Below are 23933 nucleotides of genomic sequence, written 5' to 3' on the forward strand. Positions count from 1 at the left end.
AACCCATTAAAACCTAACAAGCTTAAGTTTGAGAATGAAGTTTTTCTTTGACTAATAACAAAACGTATGAGATAAAAACGACGTAATCAAAATCTGAAATTTAAGATAGGACAACCCTAACCCCAACCTCTTGTTTGTTTTTACAACAAAAATAGTAGGTTGCTGCTTGATAGTAGTCATCACCACCAAAACATTTCAATCATTATCTTTGCACTAGCCTATCCTTAATCCTATACAAGTGTTTACATATTGGAAATTTAATTTATATAACTTTCAATTTAAAATAGAGAGATTTACGGCAATTCAGCCCTCTCTTTATTTGATATTCATATACATTTTTTAAAAAAATGGCTGAGTTTGACCGTAATTTTACAACATTTCCTGATCATCCTTTTACGGAATCGAACGAAGACTCCAACTTTGTGTCTTCTATTTTTAATAAAGTCAAGTCAATAACGTCTGCTGCATCTAATGTTGTGCACAATGCCTTACCTCTTCCCAATCATGATCCTTTAATTACACCTGAAAATGCACATACAGTTATTGCTTCTGCACAACTTTCTCGCCCGGGGAGACTTTTATCCAATCATGCGCCAGTACGCTTGCCTGCACGTTCACATCCTCAGGCTTTGAAAGAATTAAAATATGGATCTGCTAGCCACTCACGAAATTCATCTGGTGGAAGTTTTAAAATTAAAAATGGTGCTTCCAGTTCGGACATTTCTACGAATGTTTCTTCACATAATCGAAAAGTGAGTCTTGGGAGAAACACCACAAACGCATCTCTTAGTGATAGCATGCAATCAATTTCCTCTATTGATACCCCACCACTAATAAAAGTCACGAATTTTAATGGTGACCATAATTATTTTTCTCCAGAAATTTCTACTGATGATCATTTAGATTCACCAAGTAACAGCTCTTTAATTCACGATAAAAATGAAGATAATACTTCTCCTTTGACTCTTCCAGGGACTCTATCCGGAAATGAAGATAATTCTAATTCTAGCTCAGGATCTAGCGTTATCATTTCTTCATCTGGTGTTAATGTAAATACTCTCCAACCAGTTCTTACTTCTTCTTCCTCACCTGCCACTACAACAGCGTCTGCTGCTGCTCTTTTTACACCATCTGCATCTTCTCTATCTTTGCAAAACAGTAAACTTACTTCTGATGCGACTGTTGATAGAAGAAATGTAACAGCCAGTGGAACTTTTACAACGCCACAGCCTGCAGAAATCTTTAATTTACGCCAGCAAAATTCAAAGTTGAGTTCTTCTAAACAAAATAGCCCACTTCAAAATCCTATTATTTCTAGCCAGACCAATAATTCACTTAGTTTATATCACCATACCCCGCATCATAGCCATATAAGTGGAAGCCATCATCTTCACCACCATCATCGTACGCATAAGCCACATCATCGGCCTCATCCAATGACTCCTATCCCATCTGCCACTGTTGTTGCGACCCAAAGCAATCAACAAAATATTCAAACTCGAAATTCTCCAAGCCAAGGATTTATTGGCTCGACATTAGGAACCATATCACAAGGTATGGAGTCTTTACAATCTAAACTTTCATTATCATCTACCACCGACACAACTATCAATGCTGTTGGCGACTCAAACCTTGATTCTTCGTATCCTTCCAGTTTTCGAGAAAATGGTTCAGTTTTAGAAAAGGATTATAACAGTGATGCCGAGAGCATTTATTCTACTGCGAAACGATACTTTAATTCTAGGGTTGATCGCAGACCTACTCCATTAAAAAACGGCGGTTTAGGAAAAGAATTTTGGATGAAAGACGAACATGTAACTGAATGTTTTGGGTGCACTGCTAAATTTACGAGTATGTTTGTTGAAATTTCATTTTTATTGTTATTAACTTTATATATCTAGCATTTCGACGAAAACATCACTGCAGAATTTGTGGCCAAATTTTCTGTTCCAAATGTACTAGCTTAATCGATTGCGAGTATCCTTCAAAAGATGGTGTCCTAATTAAGTCAAAGTTAAGAGTTTGCAACAAATGCTATGCTGATATTGAAAAGTTTGAATCTTCTGATGAAGACGATGAGTCTCATGATCATATTGACGATGCAATGTCTGAATTTGGAGAAGCAACATTTGCGGATTCAAATACAAGCTCTAAGTACACTGGCAGCACTTCGGATTTACATACAGATTCGCCTCGTGCTCAAATAAGAAAGTTTTCCAGGGATGAAAGAACTGGTTTAGAAAATATTCTGTTTTACTCTGATGATGATAGTTCTTCAGATGAATTTGATGCCGATAGCATTATTCATTACAATGTTGAAAATTCCAATTATAATAGAGGAAATAAATGGGGAGAAGATCATAGCCGAAGCCCATCTCGGAGTAGGGCTAGTTTTAGACGTCATAGAAGTGGAACTTCACTCTCGTTTGACCAACCACGATTTTCGCGCAAAGGATCACGGAAAAAAAGTTTTACTGCAAAAACAACTCCTTTATTTCTATCTAAAACAACAAACCAAATTATTGGATCTTCTAGAATTTCACCTCCTTTACTTAATCTTAATCGAGCCAGCATTGCCCATTCAAAAGCATTTTTACGGCAAATACTTGAGCAAAAGGGGATTACTGGGAATTTGGGGAAATGGATTGATGCACTCATGTTACCACTTTTAGAATGCACATCTCATATTGATCTTGATAACAAAATTTTTGAAGGGTCTGATTTTCGATCTTATGTGAAGCTTAAAAGAATTCCAGGAGGTCTTCCTTCCCATTCTCAATATATTGATGGAATTGTATTTTCTCAAACACTGACACTAAAGTCTATGCCTCAGCTTATCTCAAATCCTAGGATTCTTCTTGCTCACAACTTGTTTGAACACCCTAGACTTCACGTTTCTAAAATTTTAGAAATTTCAAAACAAGAACTTTCTCGATTTGATACTCTTGTTCAACGAGTAACTCAATTAAAGCCTAATATAATTATGACTACTGGTGGCGCAGGTAGATTTATTCTTAAAAAGTTTGATCAAATGGGAATTGCAGTTATGACAAATGTTAAAGAGTCTGTTATTGGTCGTACTTCAAGATACACCCAGGCATCTATTGCAACTTACGAGTCGCTTTCTGTTAATACAACACTTGGCCATTGCGATAGATTTGAAGTGAAAACTTATCGTTACCAAAATGAATTCAAGAAATATATATTTCTTTCAGGAATTCCAAAGGAGCTAGGTTGCACTGTTTTGCTTCGTGGTGCTGATTTGGCTTCATTAGGTATTATTAAACGGATTGTTCAGTTTATGGTGTACGTGATGTTCAATTTAAAGCTTGAAACATCATTGCTCCGTGAAGAATTTGCGTTAGTTCCAGAGTCTCCTAAACTTCTTAAAGAAATTGCTAAATATCGAGCTAATGCCGAGCATAAAAAGGCTTCCAACGCTGATACGTCGGGTATTAATGAGGATTATGGCATGACAATTTTGTCTACTTCCCCTTTTGTGGACTATGGCCTTCCATACTTGCTTGAAGTTGCACGTAAATCCGAAGATCAATTAGTTTCGATGGATGAAGATAAGGATTCTGTTATTACAAGAGACCGTTTGCTTCAAATGCTTCAATTAGACCATTTCACCGTTGAAAACGTTCCTGGAGGCGAAGAAACAATTAAAAAAATGTCTGAATTTTTATACAAGGAACTTTATCAGCGGTTATACGACACTTGGTTTAAACAGAATCGACAGTGGGAACTTGCTCATCTTCGCGATGAAGATATGTTTACAGCAGAGTTTCATTTGAGAATTGTTTTACTTTTTTCTTCAGTTTGTACAGAAACTCTTACTCCTTGTTTTGGCCCTGATGTTTTAACATTTCGGTTTTACAATGATAAACAGGATATGCCATTAGGGCATTTTATTGAGCGTCTTTGTCTAGACGCTAATATCCAATGTTCTGAGGGATGTGGGCGAACATTGAAGCAACATACTCGCATTTATGCTCATGGAAAGGGCAGAATAACAATAAAAATAAGTGATCATGCTTGTAATTTACCCGGCATGTCTGAATCTATTTTGATGTGGAGTACTTGCAAAATCTGCCAAGCTTCTACCCCGATTCTTCCTATGTCTGATGACACATGGAAATATTCTCTTGGAAAGTATTTTGAACTTTCTTTTTGGAGCTCTGAGTTATCTTTTAGAGAAAATCTTTGCCCACACAATTTATATCGTGACCATGTTAGATTTTTTGGTTTCAAAAACATTGCTGTGTCGATAGAATATACACCAATTACTTTATATGAGGTTGTTGTTCCATCAGCCCGCATGACATGGCAGCCTGAACGTGGTATCAAACTAAAGGTTTCTTGTTACAATGACATCAAGACGAGTGTTAATAAATTTTTTGACAGTGTTGATGACCGCTTGAAAAGTATTAAGGTGGATGAATTAGCGCCGGAAAAAATTGATGAATGCCGACTTAAGATTGAAGAGTTGCTTTTGCGCACCAAACAAGAAAAACAGGATGTTATTAATGATCTTGATCAAATATTTGTCAGCACAGATCCAACAGCATATCTTCCTCTTAATGCAGTTTTCCGTGTCATGCAAGATTTTGCAATCAGTTGGGATCACGAATTCACAGAATTTGAAGATAATTTTTTCCTTTCAGAAAATGATATTACACGTATTACAACTGCCCATTTGAAGCGCATAATTTTGCGTAACGATATTATTGAAAAGCAAAACTCGCAAGTTCGAGGAGATACAGAAGAAAATTCTAGTTTAATTTCTGAAAAGTCAAGAAAAGACTCAACTGGTTCTCTTAGTGAAAAGCCAATTGAGGCAACTGAATCAGCTGAATCATCGAATAAGAGTGACGAAATTGAAATGGCTGAAATATCCGCCCCTTCGGGCTCTACATATGAATTTGGTGATCAACCTTCTATTGCTCCCAGTCTTTCAAAAGAAACATCAAACAATGATACAGAGAATATTCAGGGTTTTAACGAGCAATCTGTTTCACCAAATGAGTCATACCAAAAAGAAGATAAACAGCTTTTGAGCAATGAGTCTGTGACAAAGACCGATAAGGTTCCACCTCCCGACACTTTGAAACCACAACTAGATTCTTCGGTTAAAGATCATGACTCTCGGTGCAAGTCACTTGAAGAGTTAACTTCAATAATTCATCAAACAGCTGCCAACACACCAAGCAATATTCCTAGAGCAGTATCTAATATCGAAAACCGATTTGCAAAGGAAGTTTCGCCTAAAGGATTTTACTCTGAGTCTGTTCCTGATCTTACTATGCGCACATCTCAAAAGTCATCCGAACGTTCTCCTAGTCCTCTTCGTGGAAATGATAGTTCAAAACGAGTCCAGGATGTCGTTTCACTAATGGAGTCTAGGAATACAAAAGATGACAAATTAAATGTGAGTTCTGGGGATTTAGACTCATCTCAGTTAAGCTTTAAGCCGAGAATCAGCACCATTCCAACTCTAAAGCATCTTTATCAAACTTCAACTGAGAATTCTTCATCGACCCCTGATAGAATAGCTGAATTCGCTAAACTGCGACTTAGATCCAATCTCAAGTCCTCGGAAGATTCGGCTTCAACGTCGTTATCCAACAATCTGAACTCAAGGAATAAGTTTGAGAATATTGGATACTCAGCATCTTTAAATCGATCTCGTTTTGGTGCACCCAGAGATCTCAACTCACAATGGTTGGCAGGGACTCACCCATACAAAATTTCAGTTTCTTCGCTGGCGAAGCATTATGAACAGTTGTCACAAGAGTTTGAGAATCAACGTGCACGTGAACGCCGACATCTTGCACAAACACAATACCGTACAGCTCCCCTTGCAGCTTCAAAACCCATTGTTGAAGTTTACAAAAATGTAGAAGATGCTGTTGAAGAGCTCTCTCAATCAGAAGATGAAGAAGAGTCTGACAGTGATTTGGAACCAGACTCTAAAAATTCATCTTTGCCCAATGATACTCTACCTGATCAATGTACGGGTGATCCTTCACCTAAATCACCTTCATTTAAAGCCAACGATGATATTACAGGGGACAATGCTGATAGAGTAGCTAATCAAACAGGTGAAGAGCCTACTCAAAATGATTTGACTAACCCTCAACTTCCTGATGATACAAGCGAATTACCAGCAGACGAAGGCTCATCTATTATTTCAGAAGAGCCTCAAGAACACCCACCATCTTCTGAACTCCCACCACCTGTTGAAGGGCCAAATATTCCTCAAATTGGACTTTTGAAGTACTTTTCAAATTTTTGGGCTGATAGATCTGCTACTGGTTGGCGTCCACTTGAGTATCCTTTGTAAGTTTTTTTTCTTTTTTTTTTAATTTTTCATTTCTAACATAAATTTAGGACTCATTCAGATCATTTGTTTCCTGAATCAAATGTGATAATTCGAGAAGATGAGCCAAACTCACTTATTGCATTTTGCTTATCATATCCGGATTATAAAGAAAAGCTACGGAAGATGCGCCAAGAAGAATCTGTTCCACAAGATCCCGAAGGTCTTCGTGAGCCCAATGCCGAAATGGAGCGTCATATGCTTAAAAACACTGGAACTCATCTTAAATACCGTGAGTATTATTTTTTTTATTTCATTTTTCAATTTCTAACAGTTTTTAGAATTTCAAGATGGCTCTGCCAAACTTTCTTGCAAAATTTTTTATGCAGAACAGTTTGATGCCATTCGAAGACAATGTGATTGTGAAGACTCTTTTATTCAATCTTTATCTCGATGCGTGAGTTGGGATTCATCGGGTGGTAAATCAGGATCAGCATTTCTTAAAACTTTAGATGATCGCCTTGTTGTGAAACAATTGTCTCCATCTGAGTTGGACGCCTTTATTAAATTTGCTCCTAATTACTTTGAATTTATGGCACAGGCATTTTTTCATGAGCTGCCTACAGCTTTGGCTAAGATTTTTGGATTTTACCAAATCCAGATTCGCAATCCCACAAGGAGTAATAAGAATCTTAAGATGGACGTATTGGTTATGGAGAATTTGTTTTATAATCGCAAGTCTTCTCGTATTTTTGATCTTAAGGGTTCAATGCGCAACCGTCATGTTCAACAAACAGGTCGTGAAAATGAGGTACTTTTAGATGAAAACATGGTCGAATTTATTTATGAGTCACCTTTATTTGTACGCAACCATTCTAAGACTTCGTTGCGTTTATCTTTGTTTAACGATACTTTATTTTTGGCTAAGATGAATGTGATGGATTATTCTTTGGTTGTTGCTATTGATGACGAAAAGCAGGAGTTGATTGTTGGAATCATTGATTTTATTCGAACATTTACTTGGGATAAGAAGTTAGAAAGTTGGGTCAAGGAACGTGGACTTGTTGGAGGTGGTGTAAAGGAACCCACTGTGGTTTCACCCAAGCAATATAAGTTTCGGTTCCGAGAAGCTATGGAAAGATACATTATGATGGTTCCTGATTGTTGGTACCCAGTAAATAAGGAAGAAGAAGAGGAAGAGGTTCCAGCTTAATTTTTTTATGAATTTATGAGTTACGTTTTTTTTCTTTAATATTATGTACAAGATCTATGAAATAAGCATATTTACATTATTTTTTTAATTGATTGCTTCAATGATGTAGTAAGAGGCTTTACCGACACGAACAAGAAGAAGTTTACCTTCAATAAAATCAGATTCTTCAATATTGGCTTCAGTGATTGCTATTCTTTGCAAACCGTTGTACACGCCTTTACCTTTTAAGAGACGGGAGATTTCAGCTAAAAAGTAAAAGTTAGAAAAGCTAATATAAAAAAAATTAGGTATACTTACACTTAGATTTTCCAGTAGCAGAGGCCAAGACTGATCTCCATGGATTGTCAATAAGTTCGCCTTTTGGGATTTGTTGAACAAGATTTTGACTAGAAAAGGCAGCAAGAATTGTGTCAGCATCATAAGATTCAGCGTTTCCAAATAGAATTTCACTCATGATAGCAGAATTCTCACCGGTTCCTGCTCCATGGACAAAATCGGTAACCTCCTTCGCAAGTATGCGCTGAGCGTAACGAAGAGACTCGTTTTCCGCATGCGTGGCCATGATGACAGATATTTTTTCCAGAGAAATAAATGTAAACATTTTAAGATAGTTTTCGACGACAGAATCAGGGGCTTTAACAAAGTATTGATAGAGCTCGTAAGGTTTAGTCATATCGGGATCAATCCAAACAGCATTACCTGCAGATTTTCCAAATTTTTCACCAGAAGGGGTAGTTAAAAGAGGAACGGTAATACCATAGGCCGGATCCGAATCTTTAGAGACTTTGGGAAGAGAGCTAGTCTTTTGAGCTTGAGCCTTTTCATTTTTAAGAACTTCAGAGCGCAGACGAGAAATCAAATCAATGCCTGCAGTGATGTTTCCCCATTGATCATTTCCACCCACCTGAATTCTGCAGCCAAAATTATTATGAAGATGCCAAAAGTCATAGGCTTGAAGAATCTGGTAAGTAAACTCATTGAACCCAATGCCTTGCTCAGATTCCATACGATTTTTAACACTATCACGCGCTAACATTTGGCCGACACGAATATGACGGCCGTAAGTTCCCAAAAAATGAAGCATTCCCATTTCACGCCACCAATCAGCATTATTTGTAGAAACTCTGGGTCCAAAACCCTCTTCTGGGTACCCATGAGTAGACGCGTACTGCTGACCGCGTTCAAGAAAAGTTTCAAGCTGACCGCGAATCTTGGAAATATTATTTGCACGGGTATCGGCCTCCATTTGGGCGCGTTCGGTAGTACGGCCTGAGGGGTCTCCTACAATACCGGTTGCACCTCCGACAAGACTAATGGATGTATGACCACGAGCGCGAAAATGAAGAAGAATAATAAGTGGGATAAGGTTTCCGACGTGTAGCGACTGAGCACTTGGATCAGCACCACAGTAAAGTGCAACTTTTTGGGTTTCAAGAAGCTTTTCAACAGATTCACTGAAAGAGATTAGATAGTTGGCTGATAGTAGAAAAGTTTGCATTCTTACTTGGTAACACTAGCAATTAGGTTTCTTTCGCGCAGATGCTGAAGCAATGGAGTTTTTAAATCGGAGCTAACATTCTCAGAAGAATAAAATCTAGTAGAAATACAAAGTTTGAACACCTGGGAAGAGGCGCGTGGTGTCAGAATTTGCCTAATGCTCAACATGTTATTAACTGGCGGCTTTCAGTGAAGGTAGACTTAATTTATGACGATGAGCATAAATGAGGATTTTTTTATAGTTTGTAATTACACTAGGAAATTACAATACTTACATAATCATTTTAAGTGTTTTTGTTACTTTATGATATTTCTTTACATACCAGAATTTCTTTGAACCTCCAAAATTTTTAACAAAATCACACAAAAAAAATTCGAGGGTACTAACCCACAGTTGGATACCATGTTTTTGTACTACTGCTTTGCCTGAAGATAATCTTCAAAAAAAAATACAAAAAAATACAAAAAAATAAAACGAATAATTCTTTATATGCATACCTCATCTTGTTGGATTTGGATTTGGATTTGGATTTGTTTTGAGATTTTAAAAATTGCATAAACTAAGGTTTAATCTCAAGATTTAGCCTGAAAAAAATAAGCGAAAAAATCAGGCGGGGTCATAAATAAGCATTAATTTCGAATTCATTTGAAATTTGAAATTATTTCGAATAATATTTATAAAGGGGAAGCTTCTTCCTTGGCTTTTCTTGATTCTATACCTAAAAACATTTTATTTATCATTAGATGAACGCTGCTACATTAATATTTTTTTTAGTTATATCTGCACTACTAGCGCAAGCGTTTAACTCTGGGTCCATACCCGGAACATCAGCGATCCAGGGTCAAAACTTTCGACATGGTGATTTAGAAAATTCATTACAAACTGTGGATCTATCCCTCCGCGACGGAAGCCGGCTGGCACGGCTGCTTCGGACAACCAACAAGCTTTCAGACTTAGATGTGAAGCGAATATATTTTGGCAACTGGTTGCGTGACTACAACCAAGCGGTGGATGTTGGAGCACTACGGGTGGGTATCAACCCTGAAGTGCTTCGTGTTGCTGTTGGAACATTGGCCTACGCTGAATTTGGGTATGCAACAGGCGAGTTTGAAGTGACGAGCGACCGATTGGGGGTTTACCGTCCTGAAGAACATATTGACAATCCTGAAGGGTATGGGGAAGGATTAGATGCACGGATACTGGACAAGAGATTGCGAGGTCCTGTTAGTGAAGCCGAAATTGCAGTGGATCCGGAGACTGGAATGAAGAACTATATTGCTAATGAAAATGGAGGGTGGACCACGTCAGCTGAATTCGTGCGCAAGAGCTTGCTGGCTAGCATTGAGAGCGGGAAAAAGGCGACACAAAATATGGACTCAAATGCTCTTTACGAAGCAGAGCGACTGTTGGGCCAAGCGCTGCATACATTGGAAGATTTCGCGGCACATTCCAACTATTGTGAGCTTGTGTTGATTGATATGAATCACACCAATGTATTTCCGCATGTGGGAAATCACACACGGATAAATTTAAAAGGCAAATCTGGGGTTTATCCTCTAGTTACAGGGTCATTTGGTGCATCTGATTTTATTCATAGCTTTTTGGGTCTTGCACAAGATTCACTCGACCAGTCAGCACCATCCTTGCAAACCCTGGAAACAGGGTTAAAGGCGAGCATAGGTGCAGGGAAGTATTCTGCAGACAGTTTAAAATGGTATTTGGGGATGCTTCCGTCGTCGACACAAACACTGATTCAATCGAACATTGCTGGATTAGTATCCGATATGAATATTTCTACAGCCAGCAAGCCAAGTTCGCCCGCCGAGGTAGTCAAACAAGCAGTTGACCAATTTATCAAGATTTTTCAAACTCCACCATCAAATCCGGCTTCAAACTCTCCACCTTCGATCAATAAGACTCTGAGTAATATTACACCTGCATTCAAATTTCAAGACTCAGTTATGAAGGCAGTTGATGAGAGTTTGGACAAAAGTAGTCCAATGGTTTTATCGGTTTATCAAAACCTTTCTAACGCATTTTCAATGTTTGTACTTAGTTTGATGCAGCCAGTGATGATTCCTTTGGTTCAAAGCTTGAAGAAGTCACTTTTAGACGCTAGTTTACAATTCGCTGAAAGCGATCCGGCTCAGTGGACAGTCTGGCGAAATGCTAGCAGCACAACTCCAACGCATTCTCAGTTATCGAAGGATCATTTTGGGATCCATTTAAATGAGCCTGCTGGGCAGGTGGCCTTGGCTGTTGTGAACCAGATTGCACCAAAAGTGATTAAAGCGTGGGACGATGATGGAATCAGTGCAGAGGATGCAGCAAAAAAAATTGTGAAGGAAGCGTTAGAAGTGTTTCATCATCCGGTACTTGCAAAGACTGATTTGCAGTTGAAAATGCGAGCCGTGATGGAGAACTGGGTATCTGGATTGGGGTCTAATGTTGATAAAGTGATGGCCACTTTGACCTCGTGCAGTGTTCGTAATGGGCATAACCACTTGGATAACCCTGGTTTTGCAGAGGGTAATGTTAACTGCGCATGAAAAGATTCCAATTACAAGAACTTTAATATAATGTATTATAGAATAAATTTGCAAAAAAATTTTTTTTTCCTTATTTAGATGGAATGTCTCAGTGCTGTGTTGCGGGTTGAGTATATTGGGAATCATGCAAGAGTCACAATATGGTGCAGCCTTGTAATAGTGTGGATATTTACATTGAGATCCACATAGAATGCGGAGATGGATTTCATATTCCCGAGACTTTTTTTTAAAAAATAAAGTCATGCTGGTGTATAGATGTTTATTTTTCCCTGTAAATGAGAAGTCATATATATATATATATATATATATTTTGGTGAACTCTTATAATTATAAGGGTATAAAAGATTTGAGATTTCCTTAAATTTTTAAATTTTTTTTGAAACTTGAAAGTTTGCTTTTTTTGTTTTTTTTATTTAGCAGTTCTCACAACTTTTATTACTGTTTGGTTTTATAATTTATACGACACAACATACACCCCACACAGATCTCTTCACCGATCTGCCCATTCTTGTACATATACTTATATATATATATATTTATATAAACAGGAATACTTGACTCGATTATCAGGTAAGTAATTGAAATTGAATATTTTGTGTGTGTGTGTTTTTTTTTTTTTTTTTTACAAAAAAGACGCGCTTTTTTCTTAAAATTTTGTCGCGTGCTAATAATTTTTTTTTAAACCCCAGATAATCGGAATTTTTTTTAATAATTAATGACAGCCTCCAATCTTCATTCAAATCCGGTTGCTCCCAGAGGGCCTAAGCAGCACTTGCAAGCACCAGCAATGGCAAATCCACCGAGTGCACCTTCTTCTATTTTGGCTGCTGAAGCTGCGGCTGCTTCAGGGACTTCTGGACAAGCAGTTTCTTCAGGCATAAACTACACCATGAACATTAACATCAACAGTCATAATAATATGACGCATCATCACCGTGGCCATTATTATCATTCTAATGACGGTTTTTATAATAATGCTGATCATGGAGTAAGTACAATTTTGTTTTTTTATTTATTTTTTTTTTTTTTTGGTATCATGGGGATATGTTTATGAAATTGTAATAAAGAGAAAAGTTTCGGTACGCGGAACATTGCATGGAATTTCGGGATTTTGATGGTATGCGGCGCATTAAAAATGAGTTTTATTTATGCTGGCGGGTAGAAAGTGGCGGGTAACGTTTCTAGATGAACGCTTAATGTGGGTAAATTTGGGACTTGATCTGGAATATTGATGATAGAGTTTACAAAAAAAAAAAAAAAAAATTTTCACACAAAAAAAATTTTATTTGCGCCTAAAAAAAAATAAAATAAAATAAAAAATAAATTTAGCAGCACCACCAAATAGCCAGCCAGCCAGCCAGCCAGCCGGTCTAAAAAAAAAAATACCCACCACCAATTATTTTTACATCACCACCACCTAAAAATTTTTTTTTTTTTTTTTTTTTTTTCACCTTGTCTGAGAAAAGATTTTCAACATATACATTTGGCTTTTTTGATTTTTTTTTAAAAATTTCAAAAAAAAGACCTACTTCCATCTATTTAGCCCAAATTTCATACCTGTTCTACCCATTTGAGCTTTTGATAGCATACAATAGGTAGATTTTTGATTTTTGAAATACCTCTGCAAACCCAGAATAGTCCAAAAACCCCCTTTCTCTCTCGTACTTGGTATGTGGAAAATGATCCGCAAATTAATGTTAATCACAAAATCCTTACGATATCCCCTTGTTTTTTCCTTTTTTTTTTGGTTTTTTTTTTTATCAAATACCCTTTTATTATCTCTTGTTTTAGTCCTTTCTAACATATTTTTTCTTATTTTTTTTATGTCTAGAGGAAACGATTAAACAAACCTCAACGAAACCATTACTCAAATCAGCAGCATTCTGGAAACATGCAACATAATCCCCAAAGCCCTAATATAAAATATAACCATACACCGGAAATTTCTTCATCCCAAGTTGTAAGTAACTTTATCTTTTATTTTCTAAGTTTTAAAGTCTTTAATTAACTTGTATACAGTATTACACATATTCCCCCATTGCACCATACCCCTATATTCCATACGCTCCTCAACAGATGCCCCCTTTAGATTCGTCTGCTTCTAGCTCACCAGCCCCTACTCAGGCCAGACCTCACCGTCCTATCACTATCATTAACCCGGAGACTCAGCAGCCTGTTGTGCTTCCCAAGGACACTTCCGCTTCTAAGGACACTTCAGCTCCTTCCTCATCATCCTCCTCCTCCGCCCCTTCTTCTTCTTCCGCAGCTGCCTCGGCTTCTTCTGCAGCCACCTCAGACGCCACCCATGGTTCTCCCGTAGGTGCAAAGTCCACACTCTCTGAGTCATCAGAAGCTGCTGCTAGCAAAAAGTTCTCTTTTAAGGAAACCATTCAACGCAAAATGGAAGAACAAAGAAGAAATGATGAAGCTAAGGCCGCTGCCGAGGCTAAGGCCGCTGCTGATGCTAAGGCTGCTGCTGAAGCAAAAGCTGCTGCTGAAGAAAAGGCCGCTGCTGAAGCACAAGCTGCTGCCGAAGCTGAAAAGGCTGCTGCTTCTAACGCTGAAGAGCCTACTGCTCCAGAGACTGATACATCTAAGCCTACACAGGAGGAATCCTCTCCCGAGAAACCCGCCGCTGATGCAGCTGCTGAAAACAAGCCCGAGGATGACTCGAGTGTTGAGACCCGCATTGAAGCTGCTCTTGCTTCTGTCAATGACCGCATCACAAGCCCTCTCCGTCTTCTTCAAAATGCTTATAAACCCACTCCTGCTGAAGTTTTGAGCTTTACATACCCAGAAGGTTTCAAGAAACCTGCAGTTGCTTCCAAGGCTGAGGGTGTTTACCTTTATGATCCTGAGTTCTTATACCAGTTCCAGTCGGTCGTCACCTTCCCCCCTAAGGAAAAGTGGGAGGCTATTCGCAGCATCATGGCTGTTAACTCTTCTAACAGTGGCCACGGCAGCAAACCTCACGGCGGCAGAAGCAACTCTAGCAGAAATAACTTTAGCAACAACCAGCCTATGGGATCTTTTGGTCCTGGCTCTGGTTTCCGCACAATGAATGATAGAACATTGTCCAATGCTGGTGGTTTCAATAAGAATTCCCGTATGGGCTCTAACTCTAACCTTAACTCGATGGGTTTCAAGTCTGGTAGACAAAACTCCTCTCGCAGAAACAGAAACAATGAAAGAACCGGCTCTAACCGTGGTAACAGGGAAAGTAGCATGCACAACTCTTCTCACGGTAGCTTTTACTCTCGTCAAAACACTAACGTCAATCCTGAAAATGCTGACGCCTCCAATAAGAATGAGACTGATGAAGCCTCTGCTGAGCCTTCCGCTCCTCCTCCTCCCCCCGCCCCTGTTGCTCGTTCTGCAAATGCTTGGGTTCCTAGATCCCTCAGAAAGGACGTCAACCCTGACGATGAAAGTAAGCTTACTCCTGAGGTTGTTCAGCGTAAGGTCAAGTCTCTACTTAACAAGATGACTTTGGATAACTTTGACATTGTTACCGATCAGATTGTTGAAATCTCTAAGAAATCTGTTGAAGAAAAGGATGGCAGAACTCTCAGACAAATCATTGAGCTCACTTTTGCCAAAGCTGTTGATGAAGCCCACTGGTCCAACATGTATGCCCGCTTCTGTGCTAAGATGCTTACCAAGACTGACCCTGCTATTTACGACGAGAATGTTCGTGATGCTCAGGGTGAGTTTCTTAAGGGCGGTGCTCTGTTTAGAAAGTACCTCCTTTCCCGGTGTCAGGAAGAATTTGAACGTGGCTGGACTGACAAGCTTCCTACTAACGAAGATGGCACACCCATTGACCCTGAACTCATGTCTGATGAGTATTATGAATACATGAAGGCCAAGAGACATGGTCTTGGTTTGATTCGTTTCATTGGCGAACTTTTCTATCTTAAGATGCTTACGGAGAAGATTATCTATCGCTGCTTTAACCGTCTTTTAACTACCGAAAGCTTTTCTGAGGAGATCATCGAGTCTCTCTGCCAACTCATGACAACTGTTGGTCCAGCTCTTGAAGAGAAGAGCACTGAAATAGTTGACAAATACTTCACCGTTATGAAGACTATTCAGGAAACACCTGGCCTTGGCAGCAGATTTAAATTCATGCTTATGGATGTTGCTGACTTGCGTGCCAACCACTGGCAGAACAACAAGAAGGACAAGGGCCCTAAGACCATTGCCGAGATTCACGAGGAAGTTGCTCAAAAGCAAGCTGAGCGTGAACGCCAGCAGAACCAGAGCCGTAGTGGCAGCATGCGTGGTAATGGTCCTCGTCGTGTCAATAACTCCTCAACTCACCTTAGCGTTATGGGTCTTGACAACTTGCGTAACTTTAATAACCAGGGTAGCTCGCACCGTGGTGACTTTAGCAGCTCCCGTGAGAATTCTACTCGTGGCAGCAGGCGCGGTGGCAGCTCAATGGGCATTGGTGCCAGCTCTCCTGGCATTGCTCTTTCTTCTGAGGGCTCTCGTGCACCCAGTCAAAACAATACCAGAAACTCGTTTATGGCTTTGAGCGAGGATGGCGATAATTCTCAACAGAATTAAAAAAAAAAATAACGAAAAAAATTTTTTTAAAAAAAAAAAAAAAAAGAAACGACTTTTTTTATTCTTAAAAGATATAATGTCGGTTACGATTGTTCATGATACTTTTTTTTTTACCGCCTCCCTTCCTTGATACCTAAACAACCTCTTTGGGGGTTTGTCTCTTCTGTGCATAAAATCGTCTTCTCCCTATTCTTTTTAAAAGAAAATAATTTAAAAAAAATCTATCACCACCTTAAAAGTTTTTTCTTGTTATTACTAGTTTTCCTCTTTTTGTTATTATTCTTTCCTACTCGACATGAGATAGTAATATAAAAATAAAAATAAAAAAAAATATAATAAAAAATTTGTATAGTTTTTTATTTCTTTGAAGGTAATAACCCTTTTACCACACTATAGAGTTAAATATTTCACAACTACAAAAAAAAAAACATTTTAATACTGAATTTAAACCTCAATGGAGACTGCATCGCTTTCTTCATCCACCCAAGCACTCTCTCCACCAGTAGTCTCAATGTTATTTCCTGAAGAGCCCTCAATTAGTTCATTAGCAAGCATGGTTGCACTGCTCTCAACAGCACTACCACCGCCTTCGCTTTCATCTACCCCTTCTTTACGTTGAGCTCGCCGTTTAAGCTTGTTAGCCAACCGTCGTCCATATAATTTCATATGTGCCCCCCGTACTCTTGTCATTCCGTCTCCATTTTCATTTTCCTCCCCTGTAGTTGCAGCCGTAGCCGTTGGTAATGTTATTGTAGCAGCGGAATCAATATGGTCTTCACTAAGATGACCCAGTGCTAATCTGCCAGTAGTCTCTTCGGGACTCAAAGTGATTGCAGTTGCCGACATGGATAAGAAATCAGGGGACCGAGCCACAACTCCAGACAGTATGGGGACTTCAAGCATGGAGTATTCATTAGCAGTCCTTTGTTTAGGTTCGACAGTTGCCTGTGCTTCGGTATTCAAATACTCGTGAGCAGAATGAAGTCTCAGTCTTCCACCACCAGAAGAAGCTTCCAAATCAACCATTGATGAATTGGCACTGACACCAAGGTGAGGGAGCTGCAACGTTCCCAAGTCTTGATTATTGGTCCACCTGATTGGTTGGTCTTTGTGTACCGCAGGCACTTCTTCATAAGCAGCAGCATCACCTACTTTAGAACGATGTTGTTGTTTTTTAATAGCAGCCTCACGCAGAACCCCTGTGCGGCCATCCCCACCGGTTTTTTCCCGTTTTTTGCGAGCACTTAAAACGGCAGCACCAATAGCCTTACCCTCATCTGTTTCCACTTCATTATTATCTTCAGTACCCGTAGTCAAAACGTCGCCATAGTCGTCAGAACTCTCATCAGCCAGTTGATGTACCCATCGAGGCTCACCAAACCACCTGCGATGCTTTTTCCTTCCTGAAATTTCTTCCTTTTTTTTCACCTTAGACTCCCCAACATCTGAGTCAGTCACAGAAACACTACTGTTCATACTTATTTCTGATTCAAGAGTTGGTAACCGAGGACGTGGATTTGGCTTGGGGGCTACTTCAGTAGTCTTGACAAACATCTTGGAAGCCAAGTTATTCCAAAGGCCTTTACCTGATGCATCTAAAGGACCTGTTGATGAGGAAACAGCTTGAGAGTTATTGGTATTGTAAAAAGATCGTGTGCCACTAATTGAAATATTATTAGCAGCTTCAATGGCTTTATGAATTTGCTTATTTTTCTGTTCTTTTTCTTCTTGTGCAGTAGGCTCCTGTGATTCAGACGCTTTTAATTCATCATTTCCCTTTTCTTCTACTACCATATCAATTTTGGGCAAAAAAATCTGCTTTCGAGGATCAATCCCACTGCTTTCATCACCTCTGCTTGGTAAAATTGGAGGTGAGATTGGCGTTTCTGACATTAGTTTCTTAAAATCATTAGAGAATTTTAAAATCTCATCTGCCGCATTATTGACATTAAACTTCTTTTTAGCTGCTGCTGCTTCAGATAATGACCGAGAAGGTCCGACTCCTGACCCAAACTGCATCGTTGACGGACGTCTAACATCTGCTTCTGAACGTTCTTTTACAATTACATCTCCCGTCAGCTTGGACTCTGGCGGCATAGATGACAAAGACATGTGACGAGTACCGGGCTTTACAGTCGGTAAACCAGTTCTTCTAAATCCCTTGTGTTGACTAATGTTTAATGGTTCAACGGATTTGTAGTATGCTGATGGCGTAGCCTTACTATTATGCATCAGACTTTGATCACCACTATTTTCCACAAACAAGGGCACTTCGTAGCTAAACTCTTGGTCCGTTAAAGCATCTTCAGTTTGTCCCCTTTCATTAATTGTATTTACATTTTGAGACAACCTTCGGTAATTATCCAGAGGTTTTCGTGGAAGCTCTTGTAACCGCCTCTTATAAAGTTGGTCACTAAACTTAGTATACTGAGTAATCCCTAGTTGCCGTTTCGACGAATCAAAATCTAAAGTAATTAGTAAAGGCAAAAATTTATAAATCAAAAACCAAAAAAATGAATACGCTTAAACCCTTCAGTTAAATTGTCTCTTGCTGGATTATGGTTTAACTCTAGTTCTACTGAAGACTGAACTGGGTTAATTGAAGAATTAATTTGGCTGGGAATTTCACCATTGTCAAGTCCTAGATGACGAGGAAATAGCTGACTTGGTATGATAGATTCTTTGATAAATGGTGAACCTTCAACATCATTATCATCGTCATTTATGCGACTCCCCATAAAATCTAAAAAGTAAGAACGAATAGAAAGAGGTTTTCCTGACCAAAAAAGTGTTCTTGTTGTAGTCAAATCAGCAAGTTCTTGATTCTGCCGTTGGATGCGACGCTTTTCTTCTTCCTTAGGTATTATTGATGGATCTTGTTCAGTAAGTTTGGTACGCTTTTTGTCAAGAATCCTATATGCAAAATGAAGCCATGTGCTATGGGCTACAATCAAAATTAGGTCAAGTGGTATCAAAACAGCAGAATATAAAATGTTAAGCGTATTAATGAGCAAGTCGCGAAGCAAAAACACAATTTTTGTTGTGATTGTAAATGCTAGTCGAAACAAGTGCTCAAAAAAGTCCACCATGGCTAACTTAAAGGAAATAAATGCAGAAGAACTATTGACTTTTTTATATGCAAAAGTTGTAGCCTTCTTGGTTGTATTGACCACAAAAGTGCTAACAATAGGATTTTTTTTCTTGGGCTTAATCGATTGTGAAGTGACATTAGTAGTTACATCTTTCAAAGGAATAGGACGTGAAAAGGTTGTAGCGACTGCAGGGACATCAGTAGAGACTTGTGTAGAGTTTTGGGTAGATTCTACTTCTTCTTCAGTAGATGCAAGTTGTGGATCAGACACTGGTTTGGTTGCTGGTAGCAAAAATGGTATTTTGAAAGGCAGAAAAGCCATGATAGTTTCTTCAAGTATACTTTCAATTTTTAATTTTTAATTGCTTGTAATTACTAGTTAAAAAATAAAAAAATGAAAAAAAAATTTGGTTTTTTGGATGGTTTTTATCACTGTTTACTCCACGGACAATGTGATACGGCTACTTTAAGCTACTTAAAGCTACAACTTTGATTTTGTGACCCATGTGATGAGAATAACCTTGATTTTTAATTTGATTAAGTAAACAAATTCAATACCAAAATATACAACGGATACTAATATTGGTAAAATGAAAATATATAAATTTAAAGGAAAAATATATATTAACCATATTGTTTTATATAAGTATTTATAAAACATTTGATCAAATCATCAAATTTGGTATGCTTAAGAAGATTTTTGTTTCTTTTTCAAGCTGGTTCACTATATCCTATGAACATAAAATCTTGAATTGCGTGTAATCGCCAATTTAGCAGTAGTAAAAGCGGAGGTCCTTTAATAATTATTGATCAAATAAAAAAAAAAGAATTAAATAGTCTAGTAATTCTTTTTTTTTATAATACACATGTATGTGTATATTTTCAATGGCGATGAAGTAGTTATAACTACAACTTTTTTTATCTAAAAAATACCTGGAAATTACATTAAAAAAGAATTGGATAATCACAGAAACATCAAACCCGTTTAATGAATCTCCAATTAAATCTTTCTCAGTTTATAGTACAGATATTTGGTTAGCTGTTCTATTACTAAAATATTGATTCCTAACTAACTAATTAGTATCTGATTAAAAAATAAGTTGAAAAAAAAAAAACCAAAAGTGATAAATTTAATAAAATATCCCCAAACTATCAAGATAAATTCCGTGGCGGCCAAAGATTCCTTTTGGACTCTCTGCAAAAACATGTTCATGGCCACCGTTACCGCCCATCCAATCAGATTCACGTTCATGGCCATCGTAAGAGTTTCTGACATAAAATTTGATAGCGTTGATTAAACCATGTTCATGTTTCACACCAATTCTTTGAATAGTATCATTTGGCTGAAAAATAAACGTCTGTGATTCCCGTTGGTTTTTTCCAATCATTTGTTGAGAATTACCAATATTGCGGAAACAGAAATAAATTGCTGCCACATGGTGAATTCTTTTCCCTCTGTCCCAATCCTTTTTAACAACAATTCGATCAATAGTTTTCTTATGAAAATAAATTGCGTAGTCATTACCACCCCCATTTCCTCCAACTAAATTAGTTCTATTGGCCCATACGACATATGAATCTCTGTCATGGAAGCCCCAGGGTGAAGGGTACCGATTACCACCAGTAAATGCCCAATTGATATAGCCACCATCTTCTCCACCATGATCAAACATTCCACCGTGAAAGAAAAAAACTGCAAAGTCATGGCCGTCTAATCCTTGTTCCCATCTAGCAGACTGTGTACGTTCTGAGTTCAATAGTGTATTCTGACACCGCTGAAGCTGACTATAGCTAATAATAAGTATATCGCATCTTCCACGAACTTTATTTTCGAGTTCGTGAAGTAATCTTTGAACGAATTCAGCACGCCCAATTCTTTGAACAAGACTCAAAATCGTTTTAACAAGGTCGTTAACATCAATGTTAAGATTTAAGTTCGCGTTCGTTGACATCTTTTTGGATTCTTCTTGTTGATATTTGATATAGTTTTTCAATTGTGGTATCTTATGAAACGAATAAAAAAAAAGCGATAAGGTTAAACTATAGTAGGTTTTAATTTTTTTTTTTTAAATGAAAATATTTAGTTGCAAAATAAAAATAAAAATAAAAAATGTCAGATATATGAATGAATTGAAAAAAAAAAAGTGGTGATAAGATATTCGGATAGTTATGATGTATCTCACTTTATAAAAGATAAGTAGGGTTATTATTTGAGAAGAAATCTATGCATATTTATATTTGGATTAATGATTCTTTTGACAACTTTATCTCAACTTCAATAATGAACAAATATTTGGATTAATCCAAATTTAACAATATCGTAGTCAACATACTGATTTAGGTACTTTGGTGGCTTAGCACTATATCGTTTTTTTTTTTTATTTTTTCAATTGCGTTTGAATGCAACGGTAAATTTATTGTTAAGTATTATGTAATTAAATTGCGTATGTAATGCCACTAATTTCAATAATGAAGTTTCAGTTAATATGTCTAACAAAAATTCCAAGATCATGATCTTGGAACTAACCTCCTATCTTTTCTCAATCTAAAAGTCCTAAAGGATCTTTAACTAAAAATTTTGCTTGTTCAGGTTATGTTTTCACCGATCGTACATTATCCTAACCACTTAGGCCACAAGGCTCTATATGACCTGGAGACATTGTGTTTATTTTACTGTGTTTGTAAAGGTTTTTTTTTTCTACAGTAATATTCAAAAAAAATTAAAAACAGTCTTAAAATATATCAAACGTATCATATATGATAAGTTTGAAGTGAAAATATAAAGAAAGATTATTTTAATATAGGTTTCACAGTTGTACTAATCTTTCCTTGGTCACATTTTACGTATTAGAAACCCTATTAGGACCAGGGGCCTTTCCAAGGCTCATGAATGAAAAGAAGATCATGATCATGATATAATTAATTGTCTTATATCATTACTAAAACGATGGAAAGAGTTTTTAGTTCAACTCTTCAACTTAAGTGTGATAAACCTAAAAAAAAAAAAAAAGAATGTGGTTCTTTACTGTATTATAATTTAACGATATTGTTAAATTTGGATTAATCCAAATATTTGAGATAAAGTTATCAAAAGAGTCATTAATCCATTTAATTCCTAAGGAATTATTCTGGAGGTTTGTTTGAAAACCGTTCAATGTCATCGATGACAATTTCATTTAATCCAAACGATCATTCCATTGCCAGTGGCAAGTTGAGGAATGAAAAAAATATAAAATATTATTATTTTTTTCTTTCAAAATCTCGTTTTATTTTTCAGATTCTGATCTTTTTAACTTTTTTACTTTTTAACTTTCCAACTTTTTAACAAATTTTTGAACCTAATTTTGCAGTTTTGCAGTCCTCAACTCATTCAAACTTTTATACAAATTGTAACATTTTGTCTCACCTCATTGAAATAGTTTAAAAAAGTTATGATATTGACATTTTGCGGGAAAGTTTTTAAATATTAATATGATTCCAAGCCTTATAGAAACTGAAAAAAAGGGATGGTTGCTGAAAAACATGGAGCGAATTTTCATGATAAAAATTACACTTCTATTATTATTGAGTAAAGGCATTTTACAATCAAATTCACACTTGAATAAAAACAAATAAATAGTCTGATTTAGTTAATAATATCTTTTTAAACTATCGGTATTTTTTTAGTTATTGTCAGCCAAAAGTCAAATTACAAAATTTTGTTGTTTATTGTTTGTTGTTTGAATGCCCAATTCTCAGCTAGAAAAGATTATCGTTTAAAAACTGAGTCTTCAACTAACTTATCTCCAATTGTCAAAAAAAAAAAAAAAAAAAAAGTAATTAAATAAACGTATAAAGTACATAAAAAACACATATAAAATCCAAAATTAATAAAAAATTCCCAAGCTATCTAGACGACCGCCATGGCGCCCAAAAATTCCCTTTGCATTTTGGGGAAAGGTGTGCACCTGACCGTAATTGCCACCAAGCCACTCGGTTGAACGAACCTCTTTCGTATAAGCACTGTAAATGTGAAATTGGATACCGATTATAAACCTGTTTTCATATTTGACAGAAACATGGGCAATAGTGTCATTGGGTTGGACGTCAACAATATCAGTATCACGATGATCATGACCAATGGATTGCTTAGGATTGACAATGTTGAAAAATTCGAAATGAATTGCAGTGATATGATGAGCGCCATCGACAAAATTCTTCTTCACAAAAATGCGGTCGATATTTTTTTTATGGAAATAAACTGCATATAAATTGTATCCACCGTTTCCTCCAATACGATCGGTCATATTCGCCCATACCAAGTAGTTGTTACAGCGAGACCCCCAAGGAATAGGGAAAATGTTTGCAGCACTAAAAGCCAAGTGTTCAAAACTATTATGGTTATTTCCATAATCAAAAACGCCTTCTCCTATCAAGAAAACAGCATAATTATGAGATTTAGATCCTTGAGTCCACGTAACAATCTGAGGGCTTGTGGATAAGTTGTATGAGCAATTTTTAAGATGAGAGTAACTAACGATAAGAACCTGAAATTCATCTTTAACCACACATTTTACTTCGTCTAAAAGTCTGTGAACAAATTCCGCACGATCTATTTGCGGAATATTGTCAAGAATATTTTGAGAAATTGTTGTTAAGTCGATTTTTAAAGGTGGTGTAATCATGGTTAAATTATTTTGCTGAAAAAT

General features: G+C 37.2%; 7 protein-coding genes across 7 annotated transcripts; 3 read left to right on the top strand and 4 right to left on the bottom strand.

Moving 5' to 3' along the window:
- Nucleotides 1-347: 347 nt before the first annotated feature.
- SAPINGB_P005918 (uncharacterized protein) lies at nt 348-7535 on the top strand (the record flags this gene model as incomplete). Its single annotated transcript, XM_032000632.1, has 4 exons — nt 348-1851; nt 1902-6342; nt 6394-6614; nt 6664-7535. The coding sequence occupies 4 exons, from the start codon at nt 348-350 to the stop codon at nt 7533-7535; spliced, it is 7038 nt and encodes a 2345-aa protein (XP_031856523.1).
- Nucleotides 7536-7619: 84 nt separating this feature from the next.
- Nucleotides 7620-9535, bottom strand: SAPINGB_P005919 (uncharacterized protein; the record flags this gene model as incomplete). The annotated part of the gene is made up of 4 exons (XM_032000633.1): nt 7620-7780; nt 7833-8989; nt 9040-9186; nt 9531-9535. The coding sequence occupies 4 exons, from the start codon at nt 9533-9535 to the stop codon at nt 7620-7622; spliced, it is 1470 nt and encodes a 489-aa protein (XP_031856524.1).
- A 241-nt stretch (nt 9536-9776) lies between these two features.
- SAPINGB_P005920 (uncharacterized protein) lies at nt 9777-11582 on the top strand (the record flags this gene model as incomplete). Its single annotated transcript, XM_032000634.1, has 1 exon — nt 9777-11582. The coding sequence occupies one exon, from the start codon at nt 9777-9779 to the stop codon at nt 11580-11582; it is 1806 nt and encodes a 601-aa protein (XP_031856525.1).
- A 715-nt stretch (nt 11583-12297) lies between these two features.
- SAPINGB_P005921 (uncharacterized protein) lies at nt 12298-16154 on the top strand (the record flags this gene model as incomplete). Its single annotated transcript, XM_032000635.1, has 3 exons — nt 12298-12570; nt 13414-13542; nt 13602-16154. The coding sequence occupies 3 exons, from the start codon at nt 12298-12300 to the stop codon at nt 16152-16154; spliced, it is 2955 nt and encodes a 984-aa protein (XP_031856526.1).
- Nucleotides 16155-16598: 444 nt separating this feature from the next.
- SAPINGB_P005922 (uncharacterized protein) lies at nt 16599-19567 on the bottom strand (the record flags this gene model as incomplete). The annotated part of the gene is made up of 2 exons (XM_032000636.1): nt 16599-18619; nt 18676-19567. The coding sequence occupies 2 exons, from the start codon at nt 19565-19567 to the stop codon at nt 16599-16601; spliced, it is 2913 nt and encodes a 970-aa protein (XP_031856527.1).
- An 808-nt stretch (nt 19568-20375) lies between these two features.
- SAPINGB_P005923 (uncharacterized protein) lies at nt 20376-21197 on the bottom strand (the record flags this gene model as incomplete). Its single annotated transcript, XM_032000637.1, has 1 exon — nt 20376-21197. The coding sequence occupies one exon, from the start codon at nt 21195-21197 to the stop codon at nt 20376-20378; it is 822 nt and encodes a 273-aa protein (XP_031856528.1).
- Nucleotides 21198-23111: 1914 nt separating this feature from the next.
- SAPINGB_P005924 (uncharacterized protein) lies at nt 23112-23909 on the bottom strand (the record flags this gene model as incomplete). Its single annotated transcript, XM_032000638.1, has 1 exon — nt 23112-23909. The coding sequence occupies one exon, from the start codon at nt 23907-23909 to the stop codon at nt 23112-23114; it is 798 nt and encodes a 265-aa protein (XP_031856529.1).
- Between the last annotated feature and the right edge of the window lie 24 nt (nt 23910-23933).

Source organism: Magnusiomyces paraingens (assembly GCF_902498895.1).
Source record: "Magnusiomyces paraingens strain CBS 517.90 genome assembly, contig: contig5, whole genome shotgun sequence".
Taxonomy (NCBI): domain Eukaryota; kingdom Fungi; phylum Ascomycota; class Dipodascomycetes; order Dipodascales; family Dipodascaceae; genus Magnusiomyces; species Magnusiomyces paraingens.